This window comes from Muscardinus avellanarius, assembly GCF_963383645.1.
Source record: "Muscardinus avellanarius genome assembly, chromosome: 9".
Lineage (NCBI taxonomy): Eukaryota > Metazoa > Chordata > Mammalia > Rodentia > Gliridae > Muscardinus > Muscardinus avellanarius.
Window position 1 is genome coordinate 60,644,195 of NC_137795.1, and position 22,419 is coordinate 60,666,613.

Genomic DNA, 22,419 nt, shown 5'->3' on the forward strand with positions numbered 1-22,419 from the left:
CTTCAAGGTTGCTGAGGATAGCTCTCTGTCTTGTGGGAAATGACAGACGGGAGCTCAGAGTCTCAAAATACCACAACCCGGCTCCATTCATATTTGTCATTCTGCAAGCTTTCAGTGCAGCTGCACTACTACATGGCAGAGATTGTTCTTAGATCATGCAGTGTTTTTCTCTGTGTTCAGTGAAGTTAGAACTATTAAAACGAAATTTATGTATACACTTTTTTCTCTAATTAGCAATACTTTCAGAGTCATTCTTTGACTCTGAAAGTATTGCTAATTAACAATAGTAATTAACAATACTTTCAGAGTCATTCTTTGAAAGTGAAGAGAAACACTGGACAGGTAGCACGAGTTTCCAAAGCTCTCTCTAAGCCTTCCCTGTTGTTAACATTTTCTATCATATGCCATCATGTTACAATTAATAATCTATATTGATACATTACGATTAACAAAATTTCTCTTTTATATCAGGATTCACTCTATGTTATAAAGTTATAGTGGTTTTGATACCTCCATACATACTTCGGGATTTATAATTTTTCATCTTTATCACAATTAATAAATAGGAAGAAAGAAAGAAATCAAGTCCATTCTTTCCTTTGTTCACTAATTGATATTTGCTAAACATTAACCTTTTTTTCTCCATCTATGCTTATTGCCTGATTGTACTGGTAAAGTCTGATCTGAATCAGGTCAATAAAAATGTGTGGAAATTATACCCACCCCTTTTTTTCAGTTATGCAGACAAGCATAAGTAAGTGATAAAACAATAGATATTAGCTGGGAGTGGTGTCGCACGCTTGTAATCCCAGCATTCGGGAGGCTGAGACCGGAGGATCGCGGTTTGCAGACAGCCTCAGCTACTTAGTGAGGCCCTTTTCAACTCAGTGAGACCCTGTTTAAAAATAAAGAATAGCCGGGCGTGGTGGCGCATGCTTGTAATCCCTGCGCTTGGGAGGCTGAGACAGGAGGATCACGCAGGTTCGAAGCCAGCCTTAGCTACTTACTGAGGCTCTCAGCAACTTAGTGAGACCCTGCTTCCAAATAAAATAGAAAATAGGTCTGGGCATATAGCCTGGAGGTAGAAAGCCTCTGGGTTCCACCCTTAGTACCACCCCCCCACCAAAAAAAATAAATAGAATAAAAAATTGGACAGGGGGTTTAGCTCAGAGGTCAAATGCCTCTGGGTTCCATCCCCAGAACCGCAAAAATAAAATAAAAAAAAATAAAAATAAACCAATAGATATTATGATTACATTAAAATGGACCTAAGACTTTTTAAATTTCATTCCAAAGCATTTTTTTTCTGATGCAAGAACTATCTACAAATTTGTGCTAGGGAAGATGAAGTTGGTGGTGTTGAGTGCTGAGGAACAGTGATTCCAATAAAAATGCAAGTATTCCTAAAAACTAATCTCGGTTCAAATGCAACTGATTGGAATGCTTCACAGGCATATAGGCAAACTTTACCAATTTATTTTTTGCTTCATGAATACAAATGCAATAAGCACTCTGGCATCTGAGCAGTAAGTAAGAAATTTGTCATTCTTCCTAAGTTGGGAATGATGCTGAGCTGTCTCCAGTACAAGCCATCCAGAGACAACTTCACAGGGTTAGTGTGGTTACATTCAGGATTTTCATATGGACATCTTGAATGAATGATTATTAAGAAGAGAAAAGTTCCTTCCAAAACCAGGCAGTGGCTTAACTCACATCTTCTCTGGAAAATGATGGAGAGGTCCAGGAAGCCTAAAATTGGTTCACAGTGAATTTTAAGAAAAACAACTGGTTGTAGTAAAGTAGGAAGGTCACTGGAAGTCAAGAATATGTAGTTCTATTTGTGAATCTGTTTACAGTTATCACCTTTTATTTCTTTAGCAGAGTTTTTCAGTGAGCTCCTTAGACTTCAAAATCTACATTAAAATTATCCTAACAGTTAAAAAACTCCAACTGTTTGGAATCATACTTACTCTACAATAATTCTCTAAAGTGACTTCTGTTGGTAGGGTAGGCCATGATATCTATGTATGGATTGCAAAACACATGTTCTGAAGTTATTGTTTGTTAATTTTGCTTTTTTATTGAGTTTCTTCAAAGTAATAAGCACAGTGTTAGAATTTATAGTATGCAAAGAACATTAATTCCTTTTACAAAAGAAGTCAGTCACAACTTAGAGGAAATTGAGCCCAGTTTATTAGTATTAGTTAAGCTCTGATGATATTCTGTTGACTGTGTATGTAAGTCACAAATATTCCAGTGTAAAATTGATTATTGTGACATTAAAATATCTCTGAAAATTCTAATTATATAAAGAAAATTTGAATTTTATAGATTTGGTAAAAATTAGTAGAAATAAGATAATAAGGATTTCTCTTACTTGTTCAAATTTCCACCAGAAATTTATTTCATAGGACCAAGTTTAGAATGGTACTTTTAAACGTTATTTTTCCAGCCGGGCATGGTGGTACACCCTTGTAATCCCAGCATTTGGGAGGCTGAAACAGGAGGATCTGGGTTTGCAGACACTCTCATCTCAGCTTCTTAATGAGTCCCTTTGCAACTCAATGAGACCTTGTTTCAAAATAAAGTATAAAAAATAGGGCTAGGGATGTAGTTCAGAGGTAGAATGGCCCTGGGTTCCATCCCCAGTACCTCAAAAACAAAACAAACAAACAAAAAACAACAAAGCTATTGTTCCAGTGTCACATACATTCAATGATGTAAATATAAAGACAGGTATACATTCAAATATACTCACAACAAAACATCCAAACATCAAGTAGCTATGTAGGGGAATAAAATAATTTTCTTCCTAATAAGTTATTACTTGGTACTTAGCGTAACAAAAGAGAAATTAACAAGAGAAAAAGAAACAAGTTTAATAACATGTACATAAGGAGATAAATTAGAGAATTTAATAAACTTTTAGAGTAGATCTCAAGAAATTGTCTTAGACCTCAGGTTTAAATACCACCATTCTCTAGAAACAAAGGAAGAAGTCTGTGGGGAAAAATCTGGTTAAAACCCATAAAAAACACCATGCAAAAGAGATTTGTTCTGTAGAATTAAGGTGTATCTTTTCATTGGTTATGAGTCTCTAGTGATTTGGGGGGCATTCTCATCCCACAGAAAGGGAGAAACCTGTATAAATGAATATTTCCTTTATTGATATAAATTTCTGTTATAAAAGAGTAACTTTTCAGAGCTCTTCCTATAGCTGCAGTTTCTCAAAATGACAAACTCAAAGTTATCCTTATGCCAAAGAGGCATATTTAAGGTAATGTATTCTGCTCTTCTCTAGTCCTATTGTGAGATGGGGTATTTGAACCACATCACCCACATTTGTGGTGCAGTATGCTAAGTGCTTTCACGAAAAGATCTCAATCTCCTTACCACAATCCTGAAAGCTACTTAATTATTATTTTCCTTAATTTGTTCTCAGATAATTGAAACCTATAGTGCTTGAATTGCTTTAAAACAGAGGCTAATATTTCAAGTAACTCAATTTTCTAAGGCTAAATTATCTTCTATTACAAAAAATAAATGAATAAACCTCTCTAAAAGCAAAATTTTCCATTACCCAATCTGTTACGAAGACATAGGAAGACAATGGGGCCAAAAGAGTTTTCTGACTCAGCAAAAGCCACTTGATTGGAGAAGAAAATGCATTGTCTTTGAAAGAAGATTTTATTTGGGGCCAATATAATAGAAGAGTTAGAGGATATTGGAATTCTTAAGGCAATCTCTTACACATAATAGTGAAAGGTCAAATGTGGGCATTCATGCAAAGAATATAAATTCAATCTTCAAAGTTCTGAGCTGGTATTGCCATTGAGGAGATATGAAGAGCAGCAGGCAATTTCTTCTTTTTCTTTTTTTATAATCAGGGCGCATATTCACAAGCAATGGAACTAGACCACTACCTTGTATTTTCCTCATGGCCATCTCGCCATTTGAAGATCATTACAGATTTTTAAAATTGTAATTAGTCATTTCACTCACTCTCATTATTAAGGGTTCTGTGTCATTGTGAATCTACAAATGAGTTAGCAGGACTTATCTGGTATCTGAATAAAGCTAAATAATTGTGGCAAATGTGAGAACTGTGATGAATAGCTCTAAAATCAAGCAGACCTGAGATTGAATTCAGGCTCCTTAACATTGGATGAGTTCACAATACATGTGTGCCTTGATTTCTATATCTTTTTTTTTTTTTTTTTCGGATCCGAGGATGAAACCCAGGGGCATTCGACCCATGAGCTACACCCCCTGCCCTATTTTTTATTCTTTATTTTTAAACAAGGTCTCACTAAGTTGCAGAGGGCCTCACTAAGTAGCTGAGGCTGTCTGAGAATGATGATCCTCCGGTCTCAGCCTCCCGAATGCTGGGATTACAAGCGTGCACCACCACACCCGGCTCTGATTTCTATATCGTTAGGTAGAAACAATAGAATATACTTCATAGGATTACTGTGAAGATTGAGTTAGCAACTGTTTAACATATTTCTGGCTAACAAGGCAAGCTCAATGGGCATTAGTATGTAATAGTCATTATAACAATAAATAATTTGTTAGCAAGCACTCATATTTCTCATTAACTGAATTACTCAGAATGTTTGGCACTTTACATATACATTTATTATGTTCATGAATATAAAATTCCTGGTGTGAAAATGTACATATTCACTTCTCACATTCAAAACATTAATTATGAAATGTAATTAATTATACAGAATTCTTCCTGAATAACACCATAAAATCTCATTGATATTACCTAATATTTTTAGAATGACTCTGGTTAAGATAACTCTCATATTCAATTTGTAGTTTATTTTCAGCCTTTTAATGAATCATTGAGAATGCTTAGCAGAAGGCTTTCTTTTACTTCACAGATGTTTTATCCTATTAAATAAGCTTCCCAAAACATCTTCCACTAGGCAAAATGTGAAAAAGAAAATTTTAACAATAGGAAAATCAATGAAGGAATCATATCTTGCTTGTCATTTTTAATATATATATATATATATATATATATATAATATAATACAGTATATATTTATTTATTTTGGTTGTACTGGTGATTGAACTATACTCCCAGTCTTGTGTTTTATTCCTTACTTTGAAACAGGGTCTCACTAAATTGCATAGGACCTCACTGAATAGCTGAGGCTGTCTGCGAACCTGCAATCCTCCTATCTCAGCATCCCAAGTACTGGGATTACAATAGTGTGCCACCAAGGCTGGCTGATTTTTTTTTTTAATTTACTGATAGTGACAATAAATGGTTATTTTCACTCTTCATATTTTATATATCCCCAAATATTTTCACAGAATCTATAATTATTTCATAGAGTAAATGTCATCTTAATTTATCTTCAGAAGTATTTGATCAATGTACGTACCATGTCATTCAATGAAAAGGCAAGAAATACTGCACTATTTTCAGTACATCTCAACTTATACTTTTGCCTCTTTCTATGTAATGTCATACTAGTTTGTAAACCTCCAAGGGTATGACCCAGTAAGAAACTGACTTTTAGAAGTTTCTTGCTGGGCGTGGTGGTGCACGTTTGTAATCCCTGAGCTTGGGAGGCAGAAACAGGAGGATCGCGCAGGCTCAAAGCCAGCTGAGACCGGAGGATTGTGTTTTCTAGACAGTCTCAGCCTACCAAATGCTGGGATTACAAGCATAAACTACCATGCCAGGCTGCATAAATACGTAATGGTTAGTCAAATAAATGGGATGATGGCATCATGAGTTAGTAAAGAATGTGCTCCCACTTTGCCTTTACCTAGACCTCTGATTTGATACAAATCATGAAATTAGTAAAATTCAGGTACCTCATCTGTTAAAAGGTAAGTGGGATTTATGTGACACTTCTACTACCCTGAAACCTTATCCTCCAGCCTTTTAGTACATACAGCTAGACTCAGTTCCATTTGAGTAGGTAGTACAGTCACACTCTAGTACAGCCTATTTCACAGTGGATAATATGGGTTAGTGGATTATTGTTCTCTTACACAAAGTAGTCTTGATAGCCCCTTCCTTCCTTCCTTCCTTCCTTCCTTCCTTCCTTCCTTCCTTCCCTCCCTCCCTCCCTCCCTCCCTCCTTCTCTCTCTCTCTCTCTCTCTCTCTCTCTCTCTCTCTCTCTCTCTCTCGATATGTTTTACTCATACATCTTGATGATGAGGTTCAGGGGGGTGGTAGAGGCATACACACACACAGCACTCATTGAGCCCTCCCAAGTACCCTTGCCTTCACCTCCTTCCGATGCTCAACATAGTGATTGGCTTTGATAAGTCTGTGTATGTGCATCATATCCATTGAGGTGTTTCCTTATCCCCCTTCCCATCTCCCTCACTCCCATCTCCCCACTCCCATCACTCATCTAACGTTTCTTCTCCTATGTCTGGAGTCTCTCCTATGTCCCATTTTCTCCCTAGCTTCTGCATATTAGGGAAAACATCTGACTTTTCACTTTTTTGTGTGTGTGACTAATCTCAGCATAATGTCCTCTAGCCCTATATATTTCCCTGCAAATGACATAATTTTGTTTGCCTTTATGGCTGAGGAAAATCCCATTGTGTACATATCCCATAGTTTTGTAATCCATTCATCTGTTCATGAACCTCTCAGCTGGTTTCATAGTTGAGCAATTGTGAATTTTGCATCTATAAATATAAATATACATTCATTACTCTGGTAGTTTGGTTTCCATTTTGGGGGGTAGATACCCACGAGTGGTATTGTTGCTCATATGGTAGGTTCATTCCCATTCTTCTGAGGATCCTCCACACTGTTTTCCAAAGTGGTTGTACTAGTTTAAAATGCCACCAACAATTTGAGTAGTTTAAAATGCTACCAACAATTTGAGCTCCTCTGTCTCCACATTCTTGCCAGAATTTCCTTCCTTCCTACTTCCTTTGTTTAATTCTCCTGAACCTTCCTCCTATCATTTATATGTATCTCCCCTTGATTTTTATCTCATATCTCATCCTTTCCATTTCTAATTACACTCAACTCCTGCTGGGTTCATACTCTTTTCCCTTGCTTTTCTGGAAACGCTAGATTGTGAGCTATACTATTATGATTTCCCAATGGCATTTATACCCACCTATTTATATTTTCTCTCTTAATAAGGGAAATGTCTTTGGAGTCTTTAAGGGTAGGGAGATGGGTATTCATACACAATTTCTGGCAAGAAAAATGAAGTAAGAAATACAATGTATAATTTATTCTTGTGACCTTTTAAAATCTGAGCATTCACAGGATATGACATATGACACAAATCTTGATAAGACTCTCTTAAAATTACCAAACAGTTTAATTGGAAGCCATGTAACATTCTCACTAAAGGTTGTTTTAGAAATATGTTCAGATGAAGGTACCATAAACAACTAGAAAAGCCTCACTCCTGGCCATGGAGCTGTATTTGAAATACACTTTTGCTCCAGATCAAAACTGAAGTCTCGATTATTCCTTCCCCTGGGTCATGAGACTTAAGGATTTTTGAGCATAAAGGCAGAATTGACAATATCCAAGGTATATGTTTAGTTTTCAAGGCTGTTGGTCCAATGCCATAATAAAGTAAGGGGAACTATTTTTAAACCAAAGTAATCCCTAATTTTAATCCAGTTTCTAGAATTACACAAAGAAAGAGAGAAAAAAGACTAGATAAGAAGGAATGATTCCATTAATGTTAAGCCTATAAATGAATATATTTAGCCCTCCTTTAGTATAATAATCCTATGTCAGGTCTCAATAGTGGCTACTTCATCAGGTCATTACCTCAATTCTTTGAACAAGTAGATTTTTATCCTAAAGAAGGCATCTACATTTTCATTATTAGGTACATCCTTTGTAGTAACTTTTGTATACCTCATTGTCTTAGAATGTCATAAAATTCTTACTTCTAATTCTCCTAAACCAGGCGTGGTGGTGCACACTTGTAATCCCTGCATTTGGGAGGCTGAGACAGGAGGATTGAGGTTTGAGGGCAGCCTCTCTATTACTTAGTGAGGCCCTTAGCAATTCGGACCTTGTTTCAAAATAAAGAATAAAAAAATAAGGCTAGGGCTATATCTCAAAGGTAGAATGCCCCTGGGTTCCATCTCCAGAAAATAAATAAATAAATAAATAAACCCGACTCACAAGGTATTTTGAGGAATAAATAAGATAATACAAATACCTGGCACAGTGTTTATACTCAGTAAACATATATCACTATCACTTTACAGGCAATGAAATAATTCAAGAGGATTTTAAGAGGGGTAATGTTATAGAAAATATTCTTTGAGATAGAGAATCCTATATTGTAAGGATAATGGTTTTGAGGAACACGGAATAAACCCAATAGCAATGTCTAGCAGAAACTGATGCTTGTGGAAGATGCTTATGCTGGAGTTGGAGAGTATAAGTACACCAGGATCTTACTAGAGGGTAAATAGAGGCAGCCCTGGAGGAATGTATGGAGTAGATTAATTGGTTGGCTAAAGATCAACTTGCATAGAACACAAAAAGCCAGTGAAAGAGCTATAGTAGGAATGGGCAGAGATGTGTTTGTTAAGAGGCAGAATCACAAAATGAAATGGGCGGCAAGAGCAAGGATTAGTAATTGCAACCGTAACCATAGTGCTACCTTTGCAGACTCATATATTGATTGATAAGTCAGGGATGATGCTAAGCTGAAAGTTACTTCCACAGTGCCATGTATTTCCAGCAAATAATGAGCCTCACCATATTCTTTCAGTCAAGGTAAACTAAATATCAATTTGATTAATATGAGATCTGTTTATGCTATCACAGAGAAATATAACCAACATTTTTTGTCTTCTTTTTTAAAGGATTTTTCAGAAAAGGAGAAGTCGACAGCAAAGGCCCTGGAAGATGTAAAGGCAAACTTTTACTGTGAATTATGTGACAAGCAATATCACAAACACCAGGAGTTTGACAATCATATTAATTCTTATGATCATGCTCATAAGCAGGTAAGCCAAAGTGCGAAAAAATCCTTCATATTTCTAGATTTATACCTTCAGAGCAGAACTGTATGAATTTGGCCTTATTTATTGTCATCTAAGACTCTGAGGTGAGATCATTTTATATTTTTTTTCTTGAAAGGTTGTTTTCTGTTTAAATGTTAGGTGAAGGCATTTTTTCCCTAGAAGTACCACAAAACTGGAGGTTAACTTAAAGATGATTTAAGAGTAGGCTGAAGTATTTATTTGGAAATTCCATATTTACCAGAAACCAATAAAAATAGTGTCATATTCAAAATCACTTTACTAGTTAATGGCATAACTAGAACCCAAGACAAGTAATAGGACAGAATTGATTTCAGAATATATTATAATATATAATATATATTATATATAATATAATATATTATAATCTACTTTTTTATTTTTCAAGGATTCTAGGGTATAGAAAATATTGTCTCTTTGAGAAAATAATTTTCAGTGAAGTGTTATCATTTCCTAAGATCATCCTCCTAAGAGTATTGTTACTTAATTAATGAATCATTTTAAATGAACAAACAATTCAAACAGGCAAAGCAAAAGAGTAATGGCAGGTAGAGATGTTTTACTTCATTTTATTAAATGGCCGTATATTTATCTGTGTTATTAATATAGCTGTGCTATACAAGGCTGCCAATATTATTTACTTCTATTGGCCTGTGAAGGAAGAGGCCATATTTATATTCTCTTAGATTTTATTCTTGCTAGTTTAAGTGTGGAGAGTTTAGCAATTTAGGAATTAGGAGAATTAAAACCATTGAGTGTGAAATCCTATGTGGCCAGAGAATTATTACTAAGTTCTATGAGAAGGCACATATTCCTGATGCCAACTGGACCTGCCATGTTGGAATCTGTGGGTGAATAGTATGCACTCTGTATCTAAAATATTTATTTAGAAAAAACAAAAACAATATTTTAAAAATAATTTCTATATTATTTTTCTATATTATTTTTTCTATATATTTCTATATATATTTAGTTTATACTAAATATATAGCCTTTGAATAAATAAGGTTGCTGAATACATAACATTATCCTTAAAGACAAGCTATATCAATTATATGTATAAAGTTGACTGCATTTATTTGACAAAGCAAGATCAGTGGCATTAATTATTTCAGGATTATAATTGCCAAGTTCTAGTGTGCATAATTATCACCTTGGAAGTTACTAATAAAAAAGATTTCTAGAATCTTCTTCAGATATTCTAATTTAATAATTATGAGATGGGGGCCCAGGAACTTCTACTTTAATATAAAATTTCAAACATATAAAAATGAACTATGCTTCTATTATCCAACTTCAACAATATCTTGTTTCATTTTAACCACTACTATTGTACCCTATCTCCATTACTGCTACATTATTTTGAAGGAAATTTAAGACATCATGTTATTTTATCTAAAAATATTTCAAGATATATAATAATACTTTAAAAATATAATCATTATTATAGCTAAAAACTAATTGCAATTTCTAGATGTATTTCTCTATTTGTTTCAAAAAGGATCTGAAATTTTATTTCTTTGAAATCAATATTCCCAAAATAGCCATTTTTGACATGCTGACATGTCTTTAACTTTTATATATATTTTAGTATATAAGATTTTTTACCTATTTTAAAATTTTACTTCTTGCGATCTGTTTTCCACATTTGAAAATTTGCAGAATTCTTCCCAGTGATCTCTTATCATATGTTTCTTGTTCCTATTTTCTTCAAATTGGTTGTTAGAGATAATAATCAGTAAAATTTAAATTTTTATTTTTTAATGGCAGGGATATATTAAAGGATACATTAGTTAAAGTTTCATCACTATGACAAAATACCTGAGAAAATCAACTTAAGGGAGAAGCTGTATTTTCCTCATGGTTTTGTAGGTGTCATTTCGTGATCACTTGACTATGGGCCTCTGGTGAGGCCTCTGGTGGGCCTACCTATCAGGGTAGAAAGGGTGTGATGGAACAGGCCTGTTCACCTAATGGTATCCAGGAAGAATAGAGAGATAGGAAGGGGACAGGGACAAGGCATAACCTTCAAGTCCATGCCCCCAGGAACTTTTTCCTAAGTTTCTACTACCTATCAATAGATCATTAAATTACAAATTTATCAGTAGATATTAGCTTGATGAGGTAGGAGCCTTTAGGATCTGATTATCTCCCAAAGCCCCACCTCTGAACCCTAACACATTGGGAACACAGCCTTCAATGAATGAGCTTTCTAGGGGACATTTTATATCCAAGCCAAACAAAGGGTGTATTGTGTTCTTCCATAAAAGGCAGATGATATCTGGTTATTTAATATTGCCTTAAATTGACTTAGTAATTTCAGGTACTCTCAACTTGATTCAGCCATCAGTAAGTACCCTAACACTTTTTTGTTTGAACTATTTTTGTAGATATCAGTGGTCATTTGCTCAAATAACTTTAATTGGAGCTGTGAAATGAGTATTCTGGTTCTATCGTCCCTTCTTCATTTATTATTGAATAAGCCTATAAACTTCAAATAAGCATTGCCCCCTAGGGGATTTTATGCATGTAATGTTGTATTAGTCAGGGTTTACTAGAGGAACAAAATTCACAAGATGTGTATGGCACAAAGGAATTTATCAGGTCAGCTTATAGCCCAAAGCAGTGTAATACTAAGGGGTTACCTGTACTTGGAGAGCCAAAGGAACCAGCATCTGGTTGAAAAGTCCAAGAGGTCGAATCTTAGACTAGGAACAATGAATAACGCAGTCTCAGTCCAGGAGGGAAAGCCAGAAAAGTCTCACCTGGGTGAACATCCAGTGTGAAGAACAAAAGTGCTGAAGTGCAATATTCCAGGTGAGAGCAGAGGTGCTTTTCTCAGTAAGAACCACACAAGCTTCCAGGTCCTTTCCTTCTTTTTACCATGGCAGGAATATATTAAAGGAATGTATCATTTAATATGTTGAAACAGTACTGTCCAAATTCAGGGAGAGATTTCCCCTTCAATTTACTGTTCCACATGCCAGACATCTCACTAACACTTCCAAAGTCACACAGTCTTTAGTGTTTTAAAATCCAGTCAAGGGAGCCGGGCATGGTGGCGTACGCTTGTAATCCCTGTGCTTGGGAGGTAAAGACAGGAGGATCATGCTGGTTCGAAGCCAGCCTCTCTGGCTTAAGAGACCCTGTTCCAAATTTTAAAAAAGGATAAAAATAGGTCTAGAAGTGTAGCCCGAAGGTAGAAGGGTTTCCAGGAACCCTAGTACCACCAAAAAAAAAAAAAAAAAAAAAAAAAAATCAAAACATTCAAGGTGACAATACCGATGACCATCATAGATGTTTAGGCTGTCTAAGGGAACAGCGATATTTGATCTTGAATTATTCTTTTTTTTTTTTCTGGTGGTACTGGGTTTCCTGGAAGCCCTTATACCTCTGGGCTACACTCCCAGACCTATTTTTACATTTTTATTTGGAAACAGGGTCTCCTAAGCCAGCACACGTGGCTGGCTTCAAACCTGCATGATTCTCCTGTCTCTGCCTCCCAAGCGCGGGGATTACAAGCGTGGGCCACCACGCCCGGCCTTGAATTATTCTTTTACATATGTTTAAGTATGTATCATGTGCCTTGGCAGAACTGTGGAAAGTATTGGGCTATCAAGGGTGAATTCTCCACACCAAGTCTGTGTGACACAGCATCCCTTGCACTCTGTAATTCTGCCTAACCCATTTCTTTTTATCACTCTCTTCAATCTTATTTCCATTGGCTTTCTAACATGATAATAGAACAACTCTTTCAATCCTTACATTTCATCTCTGTGCCCACTTCTGTTTGTCTTTAGACTTACTGACACTCTCACTCTCCTGGGCATGCCCCTTTATCACATAGTGATTGAGTTTTTAATGTGTGCTACAGTGTTTTATTTGTGGGAATGGATGAATTTGGTCTCCACCTCCAGGGATCTAGTAACCTAATTGAAGAGACAGACAAGTCAATAGACCTTGTAATACATTAAGTGTTGTAGAAATTGTATGCTTAGAACACATAAAGGAGAGCACACAAAACTGATTTCAGAAAAAAAGACAAGTCAGCTGAATTTTAAAGTATGAATAAAGTTAACTATGTAGTAGAAAATAGTATGTTCTACATGGTAGAAAACCTACATCAAAGCAAGGATGGTGACAAAGCCTGATCTGTGGGAGTGAAGGGTTCACTGTGACTGCTAAAGCCAACATCTCCCTCTTGGGAAGTGCTTTAGAATCTTTTTAAAACTGTAGCTCACTCCCTTCATTCTTCTTTGGCAATTCATCTTACACTTATACCCCATTTTGTATTTGTTTTTTATCATTCTTATTTCATCTCATTCTTGAATCATTACTATGGTCTTCAAAATGGATTTCAGGATTTTCCCTGTTCCAAACTGATACGTCCAGTTATGGTCATGCTAATCTTCCAAAACTACCACATTTTTACTGTTAGCCCCCTTCTAGGAAAGCTTCATTGGTGGACAACTGACTTTTAAAAGCCTGAACTGTTTAGCTGCCATTCAAAACCTCTTCAATTTGGCTCTTGCCTCCATTTCTAGATTTATCTCCTGGAACTAAAGAATTTCCCTACAGTTTTTCAAAAAATGCCTTATGCTTTCCCACCTGCTCCTCTTGGCTTATAATCTTCCCTCTGCCTAGGATGCCCTTCCATTTCATGGCTGAATTTCAACATGTACTTCTGCATACTTAATGTAGAGATAAACAACTTATATCTGGATGTTAAAAGAACAGAGATTTCATGGCAAGCTGCTTTGATATGACTTATTTCAAATTCCTTTTGCTCAATATCTATTATTATTAGGGAAAACTTTCATACATGCTGCCCACTTTGGGAAACACTAGGGTAATTAAATTTGCTGTAGAGCTTGTTGGATTGCTTTCTTGGATAATGTAGAAATACTTCCATTTAAAGAATCATTTGTGGCCCAAAATATTTTGGAAATTACCTCAATTTGAGCTGAGACTCAGTTTAATGTTTCCCTTTTAAATAAAATTGAAATATATATATATATATATATATATATATATATATATATATATATTCATTAAGATATAGTGTGCAAAACCGTTTTCCCTGAATTTCCAACCTAAATATGTATATTTGGTTCTTGCTTCATTAAGAACTCTCCTTGATAGGAATGGTGATTACAATGATGATGGTGGGGATTTGGCTGAGAAAAATTCTTAGCTAAAGTGATATGAACACATGCCATAATTTTATTTTCCTTGTGAATTCAGATGAACTATATGACCTCTTCTGTTGAATTTTGAAAAAAAAATAGTATTTTTAGTATACTTTGAAGTAAGTCAAAATTCAGAGCAATTATATTCCATTGCTCATTGATATAACAACTTAAAATGAGAAATAAAAGAAAATTTCAGTTATCCTCTTTGCTTTTTCTTCATTCATTCATAATTACTCAGTATCCTGAAGTTTAACAGACTTCTAAAGCTTTCATACTTTACTGTATCTAGAACGCAGTATTATATATTCAATTATTTTATTATAAAGATTACATTATTACTCATATTTATAACTCTAGACAGGTAACTCAATGTATAACTTTTAAAATAAACTAAAGACGGAGATTCAAAATGGTGACTGAGGGACACAGCACTTCTCAGTAGTTGAAATAAATTAAGTTCAACTATCGAAAAAGCAGTGTCTTAAACAACAAAATAAATATATCTCAGAATCAAAAACTGATCCAGGAACCTCGGCGTAAAAAATCCAGGAACCCTGAACTGTGGGGTAAAAAAAAGGTCAAGTATCGGATCTGCTGCAACTACAGCGGGGCCGCCGGCGCCCATGCAGGCTGTCCACCCAAACCTAGTCCTGGGATCTGACTTACAACAACGTGGCAACAAACTCCAAAAGGAAAAGTCTTTCCAGGACCCAGGGTGTCAGCGAGCCGAGTCATGTCCGGGACAGACTGCCCGCCACTGGTAAGCCACCCCGGGGCCCTGAGGCTCAGGTTCCACTCCCCCCAGCGCCCCCTGCGCTGCTACCACCTCTGGCCCCAGCCCAGCTCGAACACCTTCTCAGCAGCTGTAGCCTCAGGCCCCAGCACTGACCCAGCCCAAGCCCAAACCCATGCAGTCCCATCCAGACGATCTGAGGCACAGCCATGAGAAGGCACAGCCCAGCCCAATTTACCTCACAAAACAGACTATGAACTACTGCAGAAAAAATCCAGTAATTTTGACCTGCGAGAGTCTCTGGAACACCCAAAAAAGGTGCCATATCGACCCGCTGACCCAAAAAGGATTTTGGGGAACGGAAACACTGGCAGCCCTGTGAACTGTCTAAGAGTCTGAAAGTGATCATAGAGCTTTAACATCCCAAACTTTGAGATTAGCCGAATCTCTGAGTGGCACTGTTGGTGCAACAGAAGAGGCACCCGCAGAGACCCTGGGAGACCTACAGGGTCCCTGACATGGACCTGCCATCCCCCCGGAGAACCAGATATGAAAGAACTGCCAGCCCATCAGAGCTTCTGATTGGGCTGCCAGGTAACAGCTTGTGCTCAGATGAGCCACGGGAGCCAGTGGGCACACAGTGAGTATCACTAGACACTGTGACAACTGAGGGTGCTCGTGTCTGCACAGGGGAACACCTTCAATCCCACTGACACAGCAAGGGCGCTTAAGGCATGACACTTGCACAGAGTTACACCGTATGTTAATAAAATAGTAGGACTGTTTCCTTCTATCTTTAGTTTTTTTTTATTTTTATTTTTTTATTTTCTTCTTTGTTGTTGCCAATTTTTGTTTTATTGTGTTTTTCTTTCTTTTTTTCTCTTTTTTGGTTTCTGGGGTTTTTTTTCGAATTTTCAGTTTTTTGGGGGGTTATTCCTTTTTTTCCTTTCTTCATTTTTCCTTTTATTTTTTCTTCTCTTTTACTTTTTTTCTTATTTTTTACTTTTATTTGGGTTTCTTGTTTATTTGGATCTTTCACTTCATATCACATGGTTGTTAGGTTGTTTTACTTTGTCTTATGTTTATCCTGTTACTCTCTTAACCCTTGTTCTCTTCTGGTGTTCCATTATTGTCTTGTCGATGCCGCAATTTATATTTGATGTATAATAGTCTTTCTACCTTATTTTGTTACTTTCTCCATCTGTGTGAGAGCCTTTCCCCCCACTCCCTCTATAAAAGTCTACAATTCAGACTATCAACTAGCTTCCTTCAAATCTTTCCCCTTGCCCCCTAACTGTAGCTCTTTCTTTAACACACAAAGTTTCTCACATCTCCATACTTAAATATTCTGATAAATACAAGAGTCCTACTATCTAACTTTCTCCCATTATCAACATGATTCAACCCCATTATACTTAAATTCCTCTACAACCTAATTATATTCTCTACCTTACCTGACTCCTGCACCCATCACCCTAGCTACTCCAACATCATGCAATCCTCACCACTTGAAAAAGTACTGATTACCTGTTGACTCTTCTAAATCCCTACTACTAAGACTGGTCTATACACAATACCCACAATCAGTAGGAAGACAACAGAAGAATAGGCCTGAGAACTTCAAAAATATGAGAACCAGGAATAGTGGAAAAATGACAGAAGCCACAAATACTGACCTACAAGAAATGCAAGAAGGGGAGTTCTGAATCTTGATCTACATTATGATGAAAGGATTTAAAAGAAGTCTAGAGGAGATGAAAGATGAGTTTGAAACACTAAGAAAGAATCAAAGAGGTCTGGAATAAAATGAAAGAGTCAATAAGTGAAATGAAGACAGCAATAGAAAGAAATTCTGGAAGATTAGATGAAATGGAAAACAGAATATCACTGTTAGAAGACAGTACATCCAAAACCAAAAACACAGTCAGTGATATACAGAAATTTTGACAGCAACAAAACCTAAACATCCAGCAAATATGGGATAATATGAAGGGTCCTAACTTATGAATAATAGGCATTGAAGAAGGGATAGAGGTACAGACCAAGGGCATCCATAATCTCTTCACAGAAATAATTTCAGAGAATTTTCCAAACATGGAAAGAGACTTAGATCTTCATGTCCAGGAGGCATATAGAACACCATTGAGACAGGACCAAAGAAGGACCTCCCATCCCACATAATAACCAAAATGACCAACATAGAGGCCAAGGAAGGAATCTTAAAAGCAGTGAGAAGAAAAGGACGGGTGACTTATAGAGGAAAAGAATAAGAATCACCCCAGACTATACAACTCAGATCATGAATGCTAGGAGACTGGTACGACGTGATTCAGCCCCTGGAAGAAAATAACTTCCAACCAAAACTATTTTATCAAGCAAAACTACTATTCAGAATCAATGGGGAAACAAAAGTGTTTCAGGATAAACAGAATCTTAAAAAAAATCATGAATTCAAAGCCAACACTAGAGAAAATGCTTAAAGAAATAAATCATAAAGAAGAAAAAAGAAGCAGACTTCAGAACCAGAGAAGAGAGGAAGTTAATAAGTGGGCCATTTAAGTAAAGAAGAAAGAACAAACCACCCAATAGTGACAGAACACAAAATGGCAGAAAACAAAAATCATATTTCAATAATATTTCTTAATGTCAAAGGACTTAACTCACCAATCAAAAGACATATACTGGCAATGTGGATTAAGAAACATAATCCAAATATATTCTGTCTGCAAGAAACTCACCTTACAGCCAAAGACATTCACAGACTGAAAGTGAAAGGATAGAAAAAGATATACCATGCTATTGGAGACCAAAAAAGAGCAGGAGTAGCAACCCTGATATCCAACAAAGCAGACTTTAAACTAAAACACATCGGAAGAGACAAATCAGGGCACCTCCTTTTTTTATTTTTTTATTTTTTTATTTTTTTTATTTTTTATTTTTAATTAATTTATTTTTTAAATTGGTGCATTGTAGTCATATATCAATCACATTGGAGTACAAGACTTGAGAGGATATACAAGCACACATCATCCAATTAGCCCTCCTCCAGCCCCCATCCCATTCCCTCCCCCTCCCTCCATCCCACACTTCTTTGGTGATTTACTTTGATACATTTGTTTATGTACCTCCTGCGTTTTAAAGAGGCTCCGTCCTCCAGTATTACATACCCTCTGATTGGTCACATTAGTTGCTTCACTATAGGGCCCTTTCTATAGCTCAACCTCTTCCTGTTGCCCTTTTCCTCCTAGTTATTGCTGATTAAGAGAAGCGTCTGATTTATATTTTCTGCGATATTTCTCTGTGCATGCTGCGTTGCAAGTACCAATCCCACTCTTGATGGTCCCAGTAGTGGTCTGGCTACTCAGTGGACTGATCCAGACCTTGCTGGCTCAAGCAGCGGCCTTGCCTCATGGGAGGCCCCAGTTCTGGTCTCGCTGGCCCCTGAACTGGTCTAACCCATAAGCTGGCTTTGGTCCCGGCCTTGGAGGCCGCAGGAGTGAACTTGCCTCACGCCAGGCTCCGATGCTGGCCATTGGCCCCTGCACCGGTCTAACCCCTTGGCAGGATTCCAATCCCGGCCTCGGAGGCCCCAGCACCAGCCTAGCCTCATGGCAGGCTCCAATGCCGGCCTCGTTGGCCCCAGCACCAGCCTAACCCCTCGGCAGGCTCCGATCCCGGCCTCGGAGGCCCCAGCACTGGTCATGCCTCAAGGCATGCTCCGATGCCGGCCTCGCTGGCCCCAGCACCGGCCTAACCCCTCGGCAGGCTCTTATCCTGGCCTCGGAGGCCCCAGTACCGGCCTTGCCTCATGGCAAGCTCCGATGCCGGCCTCGCTGGCCCCAGCACCGGCCTAACCCCTCGGCAAGCTCTTATCCTGGCCTCGAGGCCCCAGTACCAGCCTTGCCTCAAGGCAGGCTCCGATGCCAGCCTCACTGGCCCCAGCACCGGCCTAACCTCTCGGCAGGCTCCGATCCCGGCCTCGGAGGCCCCAGCACTGGTCGTGCCTCAAGGCAGGCTCCGATGCCGGCCTCACCGGCCCCAGCACCGGCCTAACCCCTCGGCAGGTTCCAATCCCGGCCACGGAGGCCTCAGTAGTGGCCTTGCCTCACAGCAAGCTCCGATGTCGGCCACTGGCCCCAGCGCCCGCCTAACCCCTCAGCAGATTCCGATCACTGTCTCTGTGGTTATTATTTCAAAGGTTCCAGTTGTAATGTATCAGATCTCTGCCTCCCCCGAATATTGGCCACTGGCATTGCCACTGCCTCTACCATTTCAAATCCTTCCCAGGCTCTTTTTTCCACTCTGGATGTTGTCCAGTGTTCCTAAGCATGCGTGATGGTAGCATTCGACATTTGGTGTAATTTCTCCAAAAAAATAAAGTTGGTAAGATCCGGTTTCTGCTTCTCCTGAATACAAGTCTCCACCACCATCACGGAGAACTCTTTCAACACCGCATTTCTCCTTGGTCTCCGCTAAACTCTCTCTTTATATGTGATGTCTGAGATTCTTAACAATATAGAGAAATAGCAGTCCTCTTTCACGGCGAATTTTTCCATAAGTTCCAGTGCATTTAGATAAGTTTTGTCTGCATCTCCAGTGTCCTGGCATCCATAACGGCTTTCTTACCTCCTCTCCGATATTTTTCTTTATCTTTTTCTGTTCTGGGCCCGGTTTCTCCAGGGGTCTGGCGTGCTACTCGCAGTTCGGCCCGGGGCCCAGAGTCCCGCGACCCGGGCCCCAGCTGGCGTGCCCCGTGCGCGACCCCTGCCCAGAACCCAGCATCTTACTGGGCCTGGTTTCTCCAGGGGTCTGGCGTGCTATGCGCAGTTCGGCCGCGACCCGGGCCCCAGCTGGTGAGGGCACCTCCTTTTTTTAAAAGGAAAAATACACCAAGAAGATATAATGATAGTAAATATTTATGCCCCAAACATGGGTGCAACCACATTTGCAAAACAAACCCTTCTGGACATCAGATCCCAAATACACCCAAATACAATAATTCTGGGAAACTTTAATATGCCTCTCATACCACTGGATCGATCTTCAAGGAAAAAGATGAGTAAAGACTCTTTAGAACTAAAGAAAACCATAAACCAAATGGACCTTTTAGACATTTACAGAATATTTCAGCCAGGAACTACAGAATACACATTCTTCTCAGCAGCCCATGGAACCTTCTCCAAAATAGATCACATCCTGGGACACAAAGAGAATACCAGCAAATTCAAAAGATGTAATATAATTCCTTGCATCTTTTCAGACCATAATTGAATAAAAGTAGAAATCAACAACAGGAAACTCAAATGAAATTATTCAAATACATGGAGATTGAATGATACACTATTGAATGATGAATGGGTAAGAGCAGAAGTTAGGGAAGAAATAAAGAAATTTATGGAAACAATTGAAAACAGAGACACAACCTACCAAAATCTATAGGACACTAGGAAGGCAGTATTGAGGGGAAAGTTTATTGCATTCAGTGCCCACATAAGAAGGTCAGAAAACCACCAAGTGAAGAACTTAATGACATAACTCAAGGACCTAGAAAGTCTGCAACAGTCTATTCCTAAAGCCAGCAGAAAGCAAGAAATCATTAAAATTAGAGCAGAAATAAATGAAAGAGAGAACAAGAAAACAATTCAAAGAATCAATAAAACAAAAAATTGGTTCTTTGAAAAGATTAATAGAATTGATAAACCCCTGGCCAACCTAACCAAAAGAAAAAGAGAATCAACTCAAATTATCAAAATTAGAAATGAAAAAATAGATATCACCACAGATAGTGAAGAAATTCAAAAGATTATCAGAAACTACTTTAAAAATTTATACTCCAATAGACTTGAAAACATGGAAGAAATTGATAGATTTCTAAGCACAGTTAACCTACCTAAACTCAACCAAGAGAGGACATAGCATGCCTAAACCAACCAATAGCAACCAGAGAAATAGAAATGGCAATAAAAATTCTTCCACCAAATGAAAAGCCCAGGCCCAGATGGGTTTCCAGCTGAATTCTACAAAACCTTCAGTAAACATCTAATATCAATACTTCATAACTTGTTCCAGGAAATTGAAAGAGATAGAACTCTCCCAAATTCCTTCTATAAGGCCAGTATCACATTAATCACCAAACCAAATAAGGATACCTCAAGAAAGGAAAACCACAGACCAATATCCTTATTGAACATAGATGCAAAAATTCTAAACAAAATACTAGACATACACATTCAAAACTGTATCAAGAGAATAATACATCATGACCAAGTTGGTTTCATCCCATAAAAACAAGGCTGGTACAACATATGCAAATCAATACATGTTATTCACCATATAAATAGAACCAAGAACAAAAACCACATCATTATAGCAATAGATGCTGAAAAGCATTTGACAAAATCCAACACCCATTTATGTTAAAAACCCTGCAGAAAATTGGGATAGAAGAAATGTAGTTCAACATCATTAAGACAATATATTGTAAACCCAAATCCAACAATATATTGAATGGGGAAAAACTGCAAGAATTTCCTCTAAAATCGGGAACAAGACAAGGATGCCCACTATCACCACTCCTTTTCAATATAGTCCTTGAGACTCTTGCCGCAGTAATAAAACAAGAGAAGGAAATCAAGGGAATTCACATAGGAAGAGAGGAATTAAAATTATCCTTATTTGCAGATGACAGGATCCTTTATCTGGAAGACCCAAAGAACTCAACCAAAAGACTTCTGGAGCTGATTGACAAATTCAGCAAAGTTGCAGGATACAAAATCAATGTAAGGAAATCAATGGCTTTTATATATGCCAACAATGAATCCACAATGAAAGAAACAAAGAAAACAATTCCATTCACTATAACCTCAAAATCAATAAAATACCTAGGAATAAACCTAACCCAAGATGTAAATGATCTCTACAACAAAAACTATAAAACATTAAATAAAGAAATTGAAGAAGACATTGGAAGGTAGAAAGATCTCCTATGCTCATGGATAGGTGGAATAAATATCATCAAAATGGCCATTCTGCCAAAAGTGATCTATAGATTCAATGCAATTCCCGTTAAAATACCAGCGACATTCTTCAGAGACCTAGAAAAATCAATCATGAACATTATATGGAGAAAGAAAAGACCCAGAATAGCCAAAGTAATTCTCCACAATAAGAAACATGCAGGAGGCATCACAATCCCAGACTTCAAATTATACTATAGAGCAATAGTAGTAAAAACAGCATGGTACTGGCACAATAACAGATATACTGACCAGTGGATTAGAATAGAAGATACAGAAACAAACCCACACATCTTTAGCCAATTAATCTTTGACAAAGGGGCCAAACTCATATGCTGGAGAAAAGACAGCCTTTTCAACAAATGGTGTGGGGAGAACTGGCTATCCATTTTTAGAAAGATGGATCTAAACCCCTATATCTCACCATGCACAGGAATCAACTCAATATGGATC

The 22,419-nt window shown here is 37.6% G+C and overlaps 1 protein-coding gene across 1 annotated transcript in view; it reads left to right on the top strand.

The window, feature by feature from the left end:
- ZNF804B (zinc finger protein 804B) overlaps positions 1 to 22,419 on the top strand; it is a gene marked incomplete at both ends in the record, with an annotated part of 579,557 nt that overhangs the window by 450,089 nt on the left and 107,049 nt on the right. Inside the window, one exon of the mRNA XM_080701193.1 lies at positions 8,846 to 8,989. Within this exon, the coding sequence (XP_080557319.1) occupies positions 8,846 to 8,989 (144 nt within the window). The remainder of the gene's footprint in view (positions 1 to 8,845; positions 8,990 to 22,419) is intronic.